Source organism: Arabidopsis thaliana, chromosome 2 (genome assembly GCF_000001735.4).
Source record: "Arabidopsis thaliana chromosome 2, partial sequence".
Lineage (NCBI taxonomy): Eukaryota > Viridiplantae > Streptophyta > Magnoliopsida > Brassicales > Brassicaceae > Arabidopsis > Arabidopsis thaliana.
The window spans coordinates 4,412,532-4,431,358 of NC_003071.7; the positions used below are offsets into that span (position 1 = coordinate 4,412,532).

General features: G+C 33.8%; 1 protein-coding gene and 5 pseudogenes across 6 annotated transcripts; 1 reads left to right on the forward strand and 5 right to left on the reverse strand.

Moving 5' to 3' along the window:
* Positions 1–667: 667 nt before the first annotated feature.
* On the reverse strand, positions 668–1,176 carry AT2G11135 (annotated as a pseudogene; the record flags this gene model as incomplete). Its single annotated transcript has 2 exons — positions 668–1,012; positions 1,141–1,176.
* Positions 1,177–4,076: 2,900 nt separating this feature from the next.
* AT2G11140 lies at positions 4,077–6,008 on the reverse strand (annotated as a pseudogene; the record flags this gene model as incomplete). Its single annotated transcript has 1 exon — positions 4,077–6,008.
* Positions 4,389–6,541, forward strand: AT2G11035 (reverse transcriptase zinc-binding protein; the record flags this gene model as incomplete). Its single annotated transcript, NM_001335367.1, has 4 exons — positions 4,389–4,643; positions 4,760–4,883; positions 5,759–5,916; positions 6,197–6,541. 4 exons carry the CDS (start codon positions 4,389–4,391, stop codon positions 6,539–6,541), a joined length of 882 nt encoding a protein of 293 aa, NP_001323984.1.
* A 610-nt stretch (positions 6,542–7,151) lies between these two features.
* Positions 7,152–9,548, reverse strand: AT2G11150 (annotated as a pseudogene; the record flags this gene model as incomplete). The annotated part of the gene is made up of 1 exon: positions 7,152–9,548.
* A 2,214-nt stretch (positions 9,549–11,762) lies between these two features.
* Positions 11,763–15,750, reverse strand: AT2G11165 (annotated as a pseudogene; the record flags this gene model as incomplete). Its single annotated transcript has 1 exon — positions 11,763–15,750.
* A 2,343-nt stretch (positions 15,751–18,093) lies between these two features.
* Positions 18,094–18,669, reverse strand: AT2G11166 (annotated as a pseudogene; the record flags this gene model as incomplete). The annotated part of the gene is made up of 1 exon: positions 18,094–18,669.
* Between the last annotated feature and the right edge of the window lie 158 nt (positions 18,670–18,827).

The following is an 18,827-nucleotide window of genomic DNA, read 5'->3' on the forward strand; positions in this document are numbered from 1 at the left end:
ACATGTCCTTTGTGTCGATGCTTTTGTTAACAAGGTCAGTTCAATAATTGACTAATTGATAAGTAAGTTTTTACGCCTACTTATATGCTGAAGTGAGGTTCAGTTCAATTCCCCATAAACACTAACATGTCGATGCAACTACAAGGGGTGTCAATCTAGTCCACTGGTATTGCTTGCAATCAAGATGTGTACAGAAGCAACTAAGTCAAGTCAGATTATAGTGATGGTTGGTTTCTAGTAACAATCCTAGGTCAAGATTCAGACAACAAAAATAAGAACTTAAAAGCCCTACTCGATAATTGGGTCGAGTAGAACCAACAGGTGACAATATTAAGAACTAAAATGCAATCAACAGGTGATACAAATAACAGATAAATAAAAGTACAACAACGGGGGTGAATACAAATAAATATAAGAAGAATTGAAGTCCTAAGGATGGATTTATTGATAAGGACAACTCTAGGGTTCATCAAGTGGCTAACAGGTGAAAGGCAGAAACCCTAGATGATAGATTCAAAAACCGGGTCAATTCACTCTCGTGACGGAGACCCCCATAACTCTACCACTTCCTAATCCCAACTCTCGTTGATGAAACATAGCAGAGCAGGGTTTAAGCAACAATCTACCAAAGCCAATAAGCAATCTAGCCAATCTCTTGGTCTATAGTCTACATAGTAGATGCTTCTTCCACTCCTATCGGTATGCTCAGATGTCTGGTTGAGTGAGGAATGAGGAGGATCCGAAAACGCTTTGATAGATCAACAAGTCTTGTAGAGTTGGTCGTCCTTGATCGAGTAAAGGGGTCGAGTAGAGGATCGAGTAAGAGGGGCAAGTAGACAGATATGTTGCTTCCTTCGTAGCTGCCTTGATCGAGTAAACTAGTCGAGTGAATTTCTGCCTCCTCGGTAGCTGCCTGGATCGAGTGAACTGATCGAGTAGATTGCTCCGCTGCTTCCCTCCTGGTTGGATACAGTAGAGGGTCGAGTAGAATCCTTTTAAGCTCCTTTTGCACCTGAAAACACACCAAAACATGCAATATGTATGCAAGATGATCCTAAATGCCTAAGTGTCTAAAATAAGCTAAATGATGATAAATACAGTGTTATCAACTTTGCTGGGCCAAAACTAGTGTCGATCGACACTCTCTCTGATTCCTGAATGTCTCCTTATCTCCATTGTTGTCCCACTACATAGAGTACTTGAAAAGACACTAAAACGACTTGAGAAACAACATAAAGACTCAAAATCCTAACCCTAAATCATAGATAAAATCAATGAAAATAGGGATATATTAAGTATAAATGGGGTTACTTCATGTTATTTCAAAGGAAGGACAAGTTTACGGCAGGGAGACCCATTATCCTCGATTCTGTGGTAATGAATGTGTTATCTCATATGTTGAATAAAGCAGGAGAAGAAGGATATTTCTAGTATCACCCTGGATGTGTGGATCTTAGGCTTACACATCTGTGTTTTGCTGATGATTTATTGATCTTCTTAGAGGGTTCTAAGCAATCTTTGAGAGGGGTTCTGTCAGTCCTTACAGCGTTTGAGGATATGACTAGGTTGGGAATGAATATTGAGAAAACCTCTATGTTTAGTTCTGGTTTGAATGAGCATAGCTTGAGCCGTTTAAAGGGTATATTCAATCTGCAGCCTACCCCTCTTCCAATTAGGTACTTGGGTCTCCCTTTATGCTCAAGAAAGCTTTTGGTTCGAGATTGTGATCCCTTGTTATCTCAAATCAGGAAAAAATTAAACTCGTGGACTCACAAGTTTCTGAGTTTGGCTAGCAGATTAACTTTGATCTCTTCTGTCATCTCGGGCATCATAGGTTTTTGGACTAGTGCTTTCTTACTTCCTAAGCAGGTTATTCGAAAGATCAATGGGCTTTGCAGCTCCTTTCTATGAAATTGGATACACCTTCAGGTGCAAAAGTATCATGGTATAATGTTTGTTTCCCTAAATCTGAAGGTGACTTGGATTGAGACATATTGGTAGTTGGGATGAGACTTATGCCATGAAACTTTTTTGGATGCTGTTTTTTAGAGCCAGATCTTTATGGGTTGCATGGATACGAAGTAAGTACTTGTCTACAGCTCCTTTGTGGGCACTGAATGAAAAGAATGTTGCTTACTCAGAAAATTACTCAAGCTTCGTTCGAAAACTCTTCAATTTCTGAGCATCAATATTGGAAATGGTGATTCCACGTTCTTTTGGTGGGATCCTTGGACTCCTTTTGATTCTCTTTACCATTTCCTTGGATCAGATGGGCCTACTCATTAAGGAATCGGGAAAAATGTCGATATGTCTCTTAAATACCAAAGTTATTGTTGATTTTGTAATTAAGTGGGTTAAGTCTTTGGTTATAAATTGCTTTTGGTTATGAGATTAAGTCAATTGACAGAAAAATTAACTGAGTTAAGTCTTTGGTTATAAATTCTATTAACTTATGAAACGACATCGTTTCAAATTTTAAAAATTTATAACAAGTTCAGGAATCGAACTCGTATCCTCTGAGAAGATGACGCCAATGACTGGAGGATATAGATGATTGTCACTAGGGGAAAGTACCTGTTTTCGAAAGTTATGTAAAAAGTGCTTTAAAGTAAATATATAACCAAGACAAATGCCTATTTTGCAATTAACTCTTATTAAAAATTGAGGGTTTTGATCCCCTTTGTCGGAGTCACCGAGAAGGCGAGTATCTCACCGTCGTCAACTCGCCGCATCCTAGTGAATTTCATACCCATTGAGCACAGTTTGCAGAACATAATCAATCTTTCCCTAACCAATTTCAAAAGTTCTTTCCAAGAGAGAAGTCGATTGATTACTCCTCCGAAAATGGTGAGTAAATTTGGAGAAAGCTTGATCAGAAGATGCGAAGATGGTCAATTCTTTCTAATCGTCGTGGTTTAGATCTTGATTCGCGATCTTAAGAGTGAGTCCCAGAGAAATGTAGCCCGAATCGGAAGTTAATGCCATGGATGCATTTATCGAGCTTTTATTTAAGCTATATATGTATCTAAGTTTGTGTACAATCAATACGATGTCTCAGCTCAGTAGGTTCAGTATCAGCGTTTCATCTCAAAGGTGTTATGTTTGATTCTTCACTTTTTAATATTTTTATAATATTAAAACTTCGCCGATTATAAGTTAACAGAATTTATAACGAAAAACTTAACACTGTTAATTTTTCCGTCAGTTGACTTAACGTTAGGTCCAAAATGGCAAAGTCAACAAAAGTTAACTATTTAATTTAAAAGTCAACAATTACTTTGGTATTTAAGTGACATTTTAAAAGTTTATGTTTTTTTCGTCCCAAATTTGAAAGTTCATTCTTTTTAAACATTTTTCCCTTTAGGAATCCCTCTGTTTTCAACTAGGCCTGGGAGTTCGGCAGAAACCGGTTAAACCGAACTGAACAAACCGACGATTATTGTTTTCGGTTTCAAACCGAGTTATTGTTCTAAACCGATCGGCCAAAAATTAAATTAATTTTGGTCTTCGGATAATACGGTTCGGTTCATCAAATCCGAACGGTTTTTTCGGTTTAGGGAGATACCTTACAAAAATAGAAAACCCTAAATCTATCACTAAATTCTAAATTGTTTTCTAATCTCTCCTCCTCTACAAACGCTTCTTGTCTCCTTTTCTTCTTCAACCACTTTTTATTTTTGACCTTCTAATCCTTCTTCATTCTTCTTCGTATTCCTTCTTCTTCTTCTCCTTGTCTTAGTTCTTCTTCTCCACCTTTTTGTTTTGTAGGTGTCTTCTGTCAAAGCCGTCGCGACATAAATCCTTCTGTCATTGACGACTTTAACGGCAACAATTTTATGGTTCTCTACATCTCTTCTCGCCAGATCTAGATTCATCTTCTCTGTTTTTTTTCTTTTTCACCTCACCTTTGTTTTTCCATCTCACTCCAACCGTTTGCCGTCATCTTCACAAAATGAACAACAAAACCCTAGATGTGGGTAGTGGGCTTCACTTGACCTAGAACAACGTTTTGGGCTTATAAAAGCTAAAAACATAAAGTTGGGCTTTAGAAAACTTAGCCCATTATGCATAAACTTGATCCAACACTATTTGGTTAACCGATTAAAAACAGTTTCGGTTCAAATTCGGCGAGTTATAAATTTTATTAACCGAACTGAATTAACCGAGTACCAAACTGAACCGAATTTTTATTCGGTTCAATTCGGCAAAATTTTAAAAAACCAAAAAACCCGGAAAACCGATTAAACCGAATTGTTTAACCCGATTTAACCGATCTCCCAGGCCTATTTTCAACTGTGGCTGAACTACGAAATATAGATGGTTGGTCTCTTCCTCCTGCTAGAACAGAGAGACAAGTTCTTCTCCACTCTTTTATCTCTACTATTTCCATGTCATCAGCGAATGATACTCCGGTTTGGGCAATTGATGGTAGGCCTTACTTCTCTTTCTCTTCTAAATCTGTATGGAATGCTATTAGGATTTCAAATCAAGTTCAATCTTGGGTTCCTCTTGTATGGCACAAAGCAGTCATTCCACGTCATGCTATCACATCCTGGCTTTTTATACTCAATCGTAACCCTACTCTAGATCGTTTATCTACATGGGGTTTTGATATTGAGTTGGACTGTCTTTTGTGTGGCTTTGTCAGGGCATGAAGTGATGCTAGCAGACTGAAGCTTGGTGCTGAGGTAAGAGATTAGTTGTTGGATGTGATCTTTAGACATTATTTCATCCTGCATAACCGGTGCTTGATTTTCAGACTGATCGATGCTTGTTAGATTTGTACTGCCTACACAAGAACTCTGTTGATTTGCCCTTGGATGTCCCGGAGGATAGCCATGAACTTTGTAACACTTGTCAACAGTGTGACCAATACGATTGCAGTGAGTACATTTGGGTTTCTTGAAGTTTCCCTGAGCCATCAATATTGGATTCTGTTCAGTAAGCAAACCTTGAGTCTGAAAAGCAGCCGGAGAGGGAGTAGGTTTCGAAGCATGTCCAACCAATCGCTGACTCTCATCTTGATCAAGCATGTTGTAAATTTCATTCAGTCCAGGTCTAGGCTTCATGTTAAGAATCTGACTCATGATAGTATTAAAGTCATCATTTAAACCCATCAAAAACTGAATGACTCTACTTGTTTCAGCATCTTCAAGCAGCTCCTTCACTTGATCACAGTCACACTTCTTCACACTACGAGTTTTAGTATTCAACAACTGTTCCCATAGAGTTTTCTTCTTTGTAAAGTAAGTGGATAGATTAAGAGATCCCTGCTTCAGTGTCATCACAGCTTGTTCCAGCTGATACTTCCTAGGCAAATTATTCACCCTAAACCGAGTAAATAGATCAGTCCACATCTCAACAGCATCTTCATAATAAAGTATACTGTCATAAATCTCCTTGTTCACAACATTAAGAATCCACGATTTCACCATACTATTGCATCTACTCCAGATTCGAAAAGTAGAATCATCAACAGAAGGTCGCAACAGAGATCCATCAACAAAACCCAGCTTGTTTTTCGCATCTAGGCTGATTCTCATCGCTATGGACCAACTATTATAGTTACTACCATCAAGAACATGAGCTACAATAGATAAACCTGGATGATCGGAGGAATGGAGAATCAATGGGTTATCAACGTTGTCAGGAACCTTCGGATTTGACCCATTTCCACCATAAGCATCCGATCGTTGAGTAAGTTGCTGTTTCAGTGCCATGAGCTTCTGATCTTCAAGGATCGTTGCTTCACGAGCAGATCTGACAGCTGAACCTTCATCATCCGTCATTGCACTTCGAGTCTTCATTTTTCCACCTTTCTTCACCATTTTTCTTCAAACTGAGCTCGCGGAAGAACAATCAATGATCAGAGAAGGAAGAATCGGTGAAGATGGAACAGAAACTGTAGAAACGAAGGTGAAATCACCAGATTTGTGTGAGGAAATGCTCTGATACCATATTAGAAGTCGAGAACAAAAGAGTTTTGTGAAATGATTTTCTATTTTCTCAAATGTAAAAGTAATTACAAAGCTGATTATATACAATTCTCCTAAACCAACTAAACCAAGCTACAATGTACAATCTAAGCTAAACCGGATTACAATAGGTAAGTTAATACCCACGAATCAAGGAATCATTTGTATTTGAATGTGTCTTCTCTGCTGAAGTTTGGCGATTGATAACACAACGGCTTCAGACATCACCCCCTCCGCTCCTCTGGGATCAAATCCTTCTTTGGCTACCTAAAGCTTCAACATCTAAACATCGTAATCTAGCTCTCCTTCAAGGTTGGCAAGGTGCAATCTATGCATTGTGGAAGGAACGAAATCGCCGATTCCATGATGGTCTCTCCCTCTCTTCGGGTACAATCGCAATGGACGTCATGTCCACCATGATTAACAAGTGTAAAGTAATGATTCAGCTGGACTTAAAGCGTGGAATTTCACTTCTCCAATGTTGGACTCACTATGGTTTAAATCAAGATTATGGCTCTGTTTTTCTTTATGCAGGTTTCTCTGTTTTTGATTCTTACTCTTTCTAGCATTCTCTGCTAGTCCTCTTTCTTCTCTTTCTGGTTGTAATAGTTTCGTCTTCTTTCATTGTAATTTTTTCTTCCATTTATTTTAAAAAACCGGTAAACAAAAAAAAGTATACAATAATTCCATTCTCATACTTTTTGTCGTATATATTGACTTAATTAGGAATCTAAACAGAAATCAGTATTTAGTAATGATTAATATTGATTCAAAAATTTTGACTTAAAATTGATCGAGAGTCAGTGTATAGCGAGAGAGGCTAAATATATAGTCATGGAATACAACTCTGTTACTATATTCCCTAAAAGTCAAGATCTATAGTAATAAATTCGTGTAAAATAAACAAAAGATAGAACATAGATTTAGAGAACATTAGAGTAAATGTAAGAGAACTGGACAAAGAACGATGAGAGGAAATAGATTTTTTCGAATAAATTGAAATGAATTCAAAACCAAAATAGTGTAAACCTTACAAATCCGAAAATGGTTTTAACAAAGACAATTGAAATCAATAATGAAAGAAACATGAAATAATCAAATCGAATGCAAAGAAATGTAACAAAATTGTCCATCTAAAACAACCGTCACATTTTTGAAAGACCAGCAAATCACTCCTTCTTTTCGACCTTCACCTTAAAAACCTCTTTCTTAACAGCCTCCTTCTTCACAATAATCAGCTCAACACTTCCCCTATCAACAGTAACCTCTTCATCTAACTCCACCACTGTCCCTTTCTTTTTGATATCAACACGCTCGTCTCCAACAATCAAGGTATTAGGTGTAGCAGCTCCACGAATAACACCCTCCGCATCAAACTCTAGTTTAGACTTTCCCAAGTATATAGGTTCAAGACATAATTTCTTCGAAGTTGAAGATCAATCTGATGCATCAATTTCTGTAGCATAGACACGCTTAGAAGATGGAGTAATAGACTCGGTTGTTTCCTGGCTATTCTCTATCATGAGTGGTACCTATTGTATTATAATACACGATTAAAGATTAGACATATGAATGGAAGCACAATAAATACAAATTATTATAAGTGTTATGATTAATGATATATGTTTATAGTAGGATTACCTGATCACCAGAAACGATTGAAGCCGCGTTGACAATCTCAGCAGAGTCCTCTAGCAATTGGTCATCAAGAAGTCCATCCTTGAGGAGAACCTTTGAAACCTTGTAGATCTCTTTTCTCATCCCATATATTCTCTTTCTCAACACATACCAGGAAAAGAAATGTCTTTCCAATCAAATTTTTCACGGGATCATGCAATACATCTGGATCCTCGATCTCCTCAACGGAGCCATCAAGTACAAAAGCAGAGGACTCGCCAATAATTTCAGAGCAAATTGAATCAAATAGCAACAATTTCGCCTCTCCAGTATTATCAATGACTTTAGCAAAACATCATGAACCTGTAAAAAAAAAACAACTCATACAATATAAGTAAGACCGTTTGAGAAAATCCATAAACATTTTCCAAATTAATAAAACGCATAGGGAGTGCATATGCACCTAGTAACAACATTTGTGACCACATACTTGCACATGTCACACCATAAACGTGGTTTCTTTCCTTTGTTATTGACACCATGCACCCCATCATGTAGATATGTGTTACCTTCTTTTTGCAAACTTTGCAACTGATGAAGTACCAAGCCCAATCTGTATCTATCGCATAAATAGTACACAATACCCTTACCTTACCAATGTACACATACATAAAATTTCAAACATTAGGATATATAACAAAAAAGATCATCAAGGTCAAAAACACCAAAAATAATATGATCTCACACCTCTACATAATTAATGAGTTATGAGATAGTGTTCCTTGCGAACTCAGCATAGTCAACATTCTGACCAGCGACCATTTGAAACCTTGGAACTCTCTCTCGATGTACGCAAATGATACCATCCGCTGGGAGTATAGATTTAAAAGCAGAACCGGTATTCATATACATTACAAAAAAAGCAAAATTCAATATGAGCAGGTTCGTATGGTTAGCAAAACTTACGATCGCACGAAAACATCAACCTCTGGGAAAGGTGGATTGACATGTACTTGAGAGGAGTCAAACGAATTAGATAAACTTCGAACACCTAATATTTGATATTCAATAAAAATTACGAATCAATCTATAGAAAATATGACATCTTCGTACCATTATAAGCCTTTATTTTGGAAAACCGTAAGAGGTAGACCACAATCTTGCCATCAGACTCCTGACAGGACCTAAAGACATGTTCGGCGAACGAACTCCACAAAGTTACAGCCAATCTCTCATCCCTGTTAGTAGTAAATGAAGACGAAATGAGTACCAATACTAACACAACCAAAAATCAGAGAATAAGCAACTTACATCTCATCTCTTATTTCAAAATCAATCTTCTTGGTTGGCTTATTATTAGTCTCGAGATCTTCAAGCTCACCAATCATAACAATCTGACCTATAAATTTTGTTACACGAAAGAGCAAGCAAATATTAATAATTTGGAATAACATGACAATTAAAATACACGGATCTTTGATATAACCCTTACCAACCAAGATGTGAGGATTCAACTCTCCACTTTGAATTATTTTATAGCTTGCCAACTGTCAGGAAGTTGGAATCAGATTTTGATTCACAGCCCATGACTTGAGTTCCAGTTTGGAAACTCATCTTATACAAATGGTTGGTAGGATAAAACTGGCCACCTGCATAATTGAGACCAAACTTCTCAATGAAGATCCATTCATCAACAATAAGCTGGTTGACAAACTTAGACATCAACTCCTTTTTCACAGATGTGTGTCTTCCCCTACAAATGTTTTGAAAAATGATACGATGCATTAGCAAGACATATACATTATTTACGTTTGTAAAGAATATACTTGGAGGGTCTGTTTTTTACTTGCTCATCATAAATGACCAACTCCAATGTTTCACCGGTACTCGCGGTGAACTGTTTCCACTTGTCTTGTAGGGTCTCACAACTTTAAGATATGCGAAAGTGGAAACCATTTTTCTGAAGTAAGCTTTTTGCTAATGAATTAGTAAGAGATTGGAGTTTGTGATGATGAGAAGTGCCGGTCGTTAAAAGAGTATTTATAGAGATAACAATAGGTTAAAAATCCTTTTGCTCTACACAGAGAAAAAAAAACGCATAAGGAAATTTCTTTTCATTTCTCGAAAAAGTTATTGCTTAAATATTCTTGGCCATTATGTTAGTGATATTGCGTGATTAGAATTCGTTTGTATAAGGAAAGTTGTGAGCTACACACGAAAAAAACACATAGGGAAAGTCAACGTTATTCCTTAAATATATTGGCTATTATGTTAGTGATTTTGCTTGATTAGAATTCGGTTGTATAAGGCAAGTCGTAAGCAACATTATTGCTTAAATATATTGGCTATTAAGAAGAAACGAACAGAGAAAGTCCGTGAGCTAATCACGCAAACTTTATTGCTTAAATATATTGACTATTATGAATGTGATATTGTGGTGAGAATTCGTTTATATAGGGCAAGTTGTATATGCCAATTGATATTTACCATATATTTGAATTGAGAATTTTAATTGACATGAATGCACATTGTTGAGTATGGAAACTGTTTATAAAATTTTTGTGTCGTTGGAGTTATTCAATTCAAGTGTTATTGGAGTTAATTCAACTAATTACTGCAATTCAACTAATTGTAAGTTTTTAGTTATAAAGTATTTGATTGAAATTAAATTTGTAAAGACTAATATTGAAAATAGTAAATAGGTGAGGGATTTTTGGCCAAAAACCCTACCAAAAATGTATACGTAGATCATTGTAAATCTATGTTACTTGTGTAGTTTCGAAACAACACAGTCATTACAAGTCATTTTAAAGGACTTTAAAAACCCTTGTAAAATCATTTTTAAAAATCCTTCATAATCCTTTTAAAGACTTTTTTATAACCCTTGTACAAAAAAATTTTAAAATTTTTTAAAAGCACACAACCATAAATAGAAACAAAAAAAAAACATTTTCAAACCAGCTCTAATCAACTGGTAACCCATAAATTAAGTGAGGATTGGCATATAAGAGAATTGGCATTAGAAATCTTTTTAAAAGTTTTTCGAAACCCAAATATCAAACTTTAAATATTAATCTATCAAAATTGTAAAACCATTTCTAAAATTCTTTCATAATCCCAAATATCAATCTATTTTACTTGTGTAGTTTGTAACCAAAAACCCTAGAAATTGCTATAACAAAGAAGAGATTCGGCAAAAAGAAACAAAATCGAACAAATCCAAATATCAAACTTTAGTGTCATAAATTGTGACCTTCAATTCATTTCTTTGCTGGAAAAACGGAATTTCTTCAAATTGTTGAAGGGACAGTTTCTTTGCATCTTTTTTTTTTTGTTACTTTCACGATTTCCTTTTCTTTTTGTTTTTAGTGAATTTTGGGCTTCAGTGAATTTTTACTAAAACGGCTTGCTTTTCAAAAATAAGTGGCCTAGGCCAAATTACTAACAGTACAAGTGTTAACATTATTGTAACTTTTTCAACGCTTTAAAATTCTTTTAAAACCTTTTAAAAAGGATTGTAGATCCTTTCAAAAACCTTTTAAAATTGCTTTTGTAAATCATTTTTGAATCCTTTTCAATTCAACTTTAAGCACTTTCTAACCCAGACAACCATATATAGGAATTGTACTAAATAAACTTCATCAATATTTTTTTCCATTTTAGTTTTATAGGTCTTGAGTTCGAATTACTTTTAGTGCACCTTTTTCAAAAAAATTTAAACACTTTAAAATTCTTTTAAAAACGATTGTAAATTCTTTTAAAAATGGTTGTAAATTTTTTTAAAAACAGTTGTAAATCTTTTTATAATAACAGTTACTGCAATTTTTTCAACGCTTTTAAATCCTTTAAAAAAAAGCTTGTACATCATTTAAAAATCTGCTAAAAAGCATATTTATCATACAGTAATTGTGTTCAATAGTAATTGTACTAAATAAATTTCATAAAATTTATATCATACAGATGTTCATAAAATATTCAAACGACAAAGTTTTATGAAATAAGAAACAAAAGCTGCTAAATCTTTCTTATACTCCACTCTTTTTTATTAGCAATCTGCTACTTCTGCATAGTGACTGACCCTATTCAAAAGAAAAATGATAATATAACCCAAAACTTCTTAATTCTTCAAACGGATTGGTTATTGAAATTATATTGGTTTAAGCATATACTAACCTATATATTTGCTAATTCTGTGTAGATGTTAGCCGCGAATTTCTTCCTTGCGTTTCCAATAATATTTCCCTCAAGGTTTGAATGACTAGTATACATTGTATAGCACTCCATTATCTTCACAACGTAGATACCAAAATCTTCAATCTTAGGAGCCTACCACCAAAAACCAAAAGAATTTTAAGCATTTAATTTGGAAATTACTTGAGGAATAGAGGTCAAGACTCTGATATATTAAAGAAATTTAGAAATTTGTTGAGGAAAAGAGGTCAAGACTCTAATACTGAATGGAGAGACATCCATGTCCTCTTTTCTGAGGATGTTCTGAACAATGTATGGCACAACAATAGAGTAGGCACCAACATGTTTTTTGTTAACTTCTTTTGTTAAAAAAGCTGATGCACAATCCCACACACAAACTGCCTTCTGTTCCAAGTGGATTAGCATGACGACCCAACAAATTCCTTTAATACACAAAAGAGCGATTATGCACTTGATATCTTCCTCTATTATCAGGTTACAGATTTCTTCAGATGGAAATTGAAATCCCTCTTTGTCATCCACAAACTCCATGTATGACTCATCAATCACATTTAAAAAAGACAATCCAACTAATACAACAGTTTTATTTTTGAACATTTCTGGATTTCTTTCCTTCCTCGTTTTCAATAACTCCAATGCTGCATCAACAAGCTAAACACAAAACAAAAATAGAAATTATCATATAAGAAAATTGGTTTTACAAGGATTTTAAAATATTAAATATATTGTTGCTGTTATTGCTTTCCCTAGCGTTTCTAGCGTTGTAAACCACTTTGTATCTATATTATTTTCCGCAATTGTTAGTGCCCTAAAACAACAAAACAGTCACCAATGATTTCAAATTTATAAATGCAAAAGCATGTTTTTAATTTTGTTCTTACTAACAAAAAACTCACTTGCATTTCCTTGACTTCTTCCCCTCAGCCAATTTCTCAACCCGTGATGCGTCAACTTTCGCAAATGGATACAATATTGGGTGCTTCTTCTTCTCAGCTGTGAAAGGTGGTTGTGTATGAATTGAAGGAATTGTACCTCGCTTACTTTTTCTTTGTGCAGTAGGATGATCATCATTGTCGCCAACAGGTGGTCCGTCAACATTATCAGCGTCGTCAACTCGACTTTGTTTGTTTGATCTTGTTGGAACATTATCACCATCATTGTCAATAATTTTTCTCTTCTTACTCAGTGTCTACCAAAAAGAAAAGAAAAACAGATGTTTTAAATACCTTGTAAACAAAATTTTAGTTCCTTGCAAACATTCTTATACCATAAATTTCTCGCAATCTCATAACATATTACTTTTTTAAAAACCCTCATATAATTTTTTAAATAAGATACTAACCTCTTTTCCTGTTGAAACATCATCTTGTTTCTGCCTCTTTCTCGGCGCCTAGAATAAATGAAAAACACTTTTTTAAAATTACTTTTAAAATCCCTTTTAAATATCATTACAAGACGATTGACAATTTTTAAAAATAGTTCCATTGTAAATATTAACCTGTTTTCTTACGCTTGGTTTAAGTCTCTTCTTCTTAAGTTGAAAGAAAGATAATTTTTTAAAGAAACATTACAAACACTTTGTGAGATAATACAAATTCTTTTAAATGCTAACGTCATTTTTTCCTCAACTAACTCTCTTCTTATCCTTTTCAATATCCAGACTTTCTTTAGATAAAATATTGAAATTTGGTGTAGAGAATCGTGAAGTAGGAGACTGATACTTCAAAAGATAACAGAATGTAAAGTTCTAAAAACGATACTAATCATTTTTGTAAAACTTTTAGAGAAATAAGATTACTTCAGTTTTGATGATTGTTCAGCTATTTCATCACCAATATCGCGTTGGGTGTTTTCATCATTACCCGGATAGCTCCCATATTGTATTTTTGGCTTTCAGATTGAATCTTCAAATGTGTCATTCTCATTCTGCAACAAAATAAAATAATTAGTCAATAGATAATATATGTAGTAAACCTTTAAAATACATATAAGATACATTGTAAACCTTCCTAAACACCTATTAAATAACTTTCTAAATACCTACTTAACGTTTAAAATTCATTGTAAAACCTTTGTAAGACTTTTTAAATAGCTTGTAAAGATTTTCAATTACCTCTTCTTTTCTTTCTACTCTTTCTTCTTCTGACTGCAAAAAAAAGAGTACACCTTTTTAATTAACTGTTGTAAATTGACTTAAATACGTAAAATCTTTATAAATATTCTTTTACCTGTTCTTTTCTTTCTTCATCTTCATCAGATCTCTGATTATTCTTTCTCTCCATTTTAATGTCTAAAATCTTCTCAATGAGCTCGACTCACTTGTTAAGATCTTCAAGGATTGTAAAAATCCTGTCAAGATTCTCGCTATCAGATATTTTGTTATTCATTTTCTTTTCACCTACTTCTTCAAGGGCAACAAAAACATCAATGCATCTTGTATTCATTCAGTTTTCTTCATTCTATAGCCCATCTTAAAAAGTTTCAGAACTTGTTGGAATTCTGTGTCATTTAGATGAAAACCAGGAACTAAAGACTTGAAGTCTTCTAGGTTCCTTATAATTGTATCCACCTCAATCTGCGAAGATACAATAACATTAAAAATCTTGAAAAAGCAGAACTTCAAATCTCAAAGCCATTCTAAATTACCTTTTGAAATCTCTTGTAAATCCTTTAAACCCTTTGTAAATTATTATAAACGACTTGTAATTCTATAAAAAAAACCCAATCTAAAACACTTTTTAAAATCTCTTGTAAATAATTTTTATACTAAGACATAACAATAAAACTCTTCAAATTATATAAATAGACAGACCAAAGCTTACATCAGTAGTTTGATTTACCAGGTTTACAACCTTGGAAAACTCTGGCGTACTAGTGCTTTTCCACTTCAATATCAAAGGATATTCAGATCAGTATTCCTTATCACTAATTCCATATGCTGCACCAAATGCTGGAACTGCGCTCAACAACCATATGGTTAGCGCAAGTCCAAATCCTCTTAGATCTTATTTTTTGGTTGCCCAAGTTTTCTCGTCCATTCTTAGAATTGAATTTGATAGAATACTGTATGGTTCTTTACCCCACAGTTGGGCTGTGTACATCTTAAAATCAGAAGCATGCTGCAATCTTAACAAAGGAATCTTCTCTTTGTCAAAAGTTGTCAATAGAAGTCCTTCAGTCAACAACACTGCACCAAGACACAACTTTTTTTCATCTTCAACAGGAGCTTCACCTTCCTTAGGTTTTGTAAACTATCGATCTTCGAGGTCACAAAGAGTATATACTCCTTCAGTCGCCCAAAAGTATGGATCTTTTACTGGATCTTTGCCCATTCGTCGAAGTTCCCTATTAGCAGGTTCACATTGAATTCCTGTAAGAACAAAAGACAACGTAAAGACATTTATTACAGGTTTTATAGTAAATACTTTAATAACGATTGTAAATCATGTAAACCCTTTTAAAAACCCTTATAAACCCTTCAAAATCACTTTTTTATCCTTTAAAAACGATTGTAAATCATGTTAACCCATTTTCAAAGCTTTAATTATCCTTGTAAATCATTCTATACCACTTGCTTATGCTTTAAAAATGATTGTAAATTACCTGTCGCGAGGAAGAATTCTCTCATGGAGAACCAGAGTGGTTGGGAATCAACTCTAAACCAAAGAGTTGAACCTTTTGTCCTGACACTATGTAGCATAAGGTAATGAAAAATTTTCCCTGAAAATTTTATTCCTTTCTTTGCCTTCATTCTTGGGGGTAAATCAACTAATGGACCAAAGAATGAGCTTTTAATTTTGGCAAACAGAGTATCGCCTAACGCATCCTCCACTTTCTTAACCAATGACCAATCTGAATGGTGCAGAACCATCCCTATTGAAATCGATTCTTTTCCTTGTTTATAGATCTGTTCAGGTAAAGTTAGAATTTCGCTCTCTGAATCCATCTGCGAAATAATATAAAAAATAAATCAAAATCGAGATCTAAACTATAAGATTTAGGGTGATTTGCAAAAGTATTAATTGTTAAGCAAATCCACTAGAAATTGCACAACTGAGAATCATATTTACCGTAGATTCTTTCGCCGAAAAGTTTCTTCACCGAATCTGGTGATTTTTTTGTCGGATCTTCAAATTCAAAGTCGCCGAAAAAGTTTCTTCACCATATCTGGCGATTTATTCGTCGGATCTTCAAATACGAAATCGTAGTAAGAGAATAAGGTCGGAGAAGAAGAACTGTTTGTCAAAGAGAAGACAAGTGAATTGAAAACCCTAATTTTTCATTAAGGGTAACATAGTCATTTTATGCAAAATAAGAGGCAGTTTTAAAAATGGCCATGAGAAAAGTCATTTTTGCAAAAGGGCACTAAAAATACACTTATTTTGCATCGATTGAGTATTACTTGTCTGTTTTTAAAAATTTGAATTACATCAGATGTAGAAAAAATCGAATATTTTATTAACTATTTGTATTTTATATATAAAGTCAAAATAAATTATATATAAGAACAAATATAGTGATAGAAAAATTATATATATATTTTTAATGTTGATATAGAGATTTTAGGAAATTAGCATTAATAAAATATAATTCAATAAAATAAGATTTAATTAAGGATAAAAAGTTAGGAAAGAGTTAATTCAAGTATTTAAGGCAAATTAACAATTTGTAAGTTTTTAGGAATAGAATATTTTGTTGAGATAGAACTTGTAAAGACCTGAATATTAATATTAAATTGTATAGGGATTTTTGGCCAAAAAGTCTAACAAAAATGTATATATTAATATGTGTATATATAAAAGAAAATATAAATTTTTTTCTAAACGAAAAAGAAAAATTAACAAATTTAGTTATAAATGTGTTATTCGTAATTTCAATTTAGCATGTAATTTTAAAAAGAAAATTATTTACGATGGATAATAATACTAATTAGAAAGGCTCTTGAAATTTAAATTAACAATACAATTTATTCAACATTAATTTAAGAGCCCCTTAATTTAATTGGATAGAAAAAAACTAACAAAGCGAAACAAGTCTACATATACTTATTTAGTTGTCTATGTCTAAAAAAAAAAAAAATATTAACAAAAAGGAAAATTAACAAATTTATTTTAACATTTGTTATTGGTCAATTAAATTAGCATGTAATTTTCTATTTAAAATTAATTAGTTTAGATAATATACTAAATCAAAAGCCCACTGAGGTTTAAAATAACAATTAGATAACAAACCCGCACTATATTAACAACTAATTAAAAAACGGTATAAAATGATTCACGTAAATTATTATGGATAAAATTATATATTACATTTTTGAGGTAATTATATATTTGATTATTAACTTAGTTAGAATATATATACCATAATCGGTGGAAGAATAAAATTACCAATCAATTATAAAATATTTTTCAATTCCATATTTTAGATTTAGTGGATATGCATCTTATTAAATCGATTATAAATTTTAAAATAGATATCTCATTATTGATCCTTTTAAATATACTCTAATTATTTAATTAGTAGAAATCAAGGAACAGAGGATGCTGACAAAAAATAATTCCAAAAGTTAACATTAAATTTGGGTGATTGTTAAGATAGCGAACATTAGTAATTAAACATTACGTATAGGTGAAATTGAACCAAAGGTTGACGAGGAGGCTGAACGACAAATTGATTTTCCCTAACAGGGGCAAGGGCACTTTGTGGTCGCCAGAAATGTCTAGTAGGGGCCATTGGTCGAGGGTGGATACATTTGCCTTTCTCACAGACGATTTTGGGCATTTTGGATTATCGACTCGGATAGTACTGAAGGTGTACAAATAACAATCTAAAAATGAAAATTTAAGCAACCCAGATAAATGTAGATTTAATCCATAACTTTGAGATCGTGATAGAATGGAATCCTAATTCTCTGTCACATTGAAGAGAGTGGGGTGTCGTGGTGAGATGGGTTAGTGGCGACATATGTAGTGGGTCCTACAAAAAAATAGTTAGACTAGGGAATAAATTTTCTCATGTCCAAAATAAATCATGTGTGTCCAAATTATGTTGTCCAAAGATATATATCCTTATGGTGTATAATATATAGACGTGGATAGGGACGTAGATGTCTTGTAACATGCAACCCAACGGGGACTCATCTAGGTAATACATACATAGACTGAACTCATTAAACACCAACAACAAAATAAGATGGATAAGCCTTAGCAAATATTGAAATGAAGATTAAATAGCAAACGAGAATATCACATTAAAAAGTCAGACTAGCAGAAGCATAAATACAAAAAAATCAAGTTTTAGAAAAAGATAAACATGTAGATAGACAGATAATGATGGATAACACATTATGAAAACATTGTCTTTCAATATTTGGGACAATTAGCTCTTTTGTGTGCCCGAGATTTGCAACGGGAGCAACGTGGAATACTCTCTCGAACTCGGGGTTGAGCCCAGTAAGCTCCATGGATTTGTACCCATCCTCCGTCCTTTCCATAAGGTTCCATCCATAAACTAGCTCTACAACTTCATCAACCAAATTCTCATATGCGATTCCTTTGTATAATACAGCAGTTAAAGCATGTGGATTGTTGGCTTCAATATATTTTGTAAAGAAATGATAATAGATGGAATGCGGCATTGACCACCACATAAAATACCGAGATATGTCAAGGCGGACACAACTTAGAGTTTCCTCGGAATAGACTGCCGCTTTAAATAACAGACCAGCCTTAACAAAGGGTTTCAAAGCATCAACACCAGATTCTGAGTAGCTAACAATTTTAGCAAGCACCGGGGTGGCAAGTAAATTTATGGGATAGCAACAACCTGTTGAAAAAAACAAACGGAAGAGATTGTTAGTATTTGCTTAAAGATGTAGTTAAAACTATAGAAAACTAAGTACTTTAGGTTTGGATGAACAACCATTTTAACATCTGAAATAGATGATGTTTCATTGTTGTGTATCTTCGTAAACTTCTGCATAATTTCTCTGTGTTCAGGTTTTAACTAAAGAGATGGGTAATG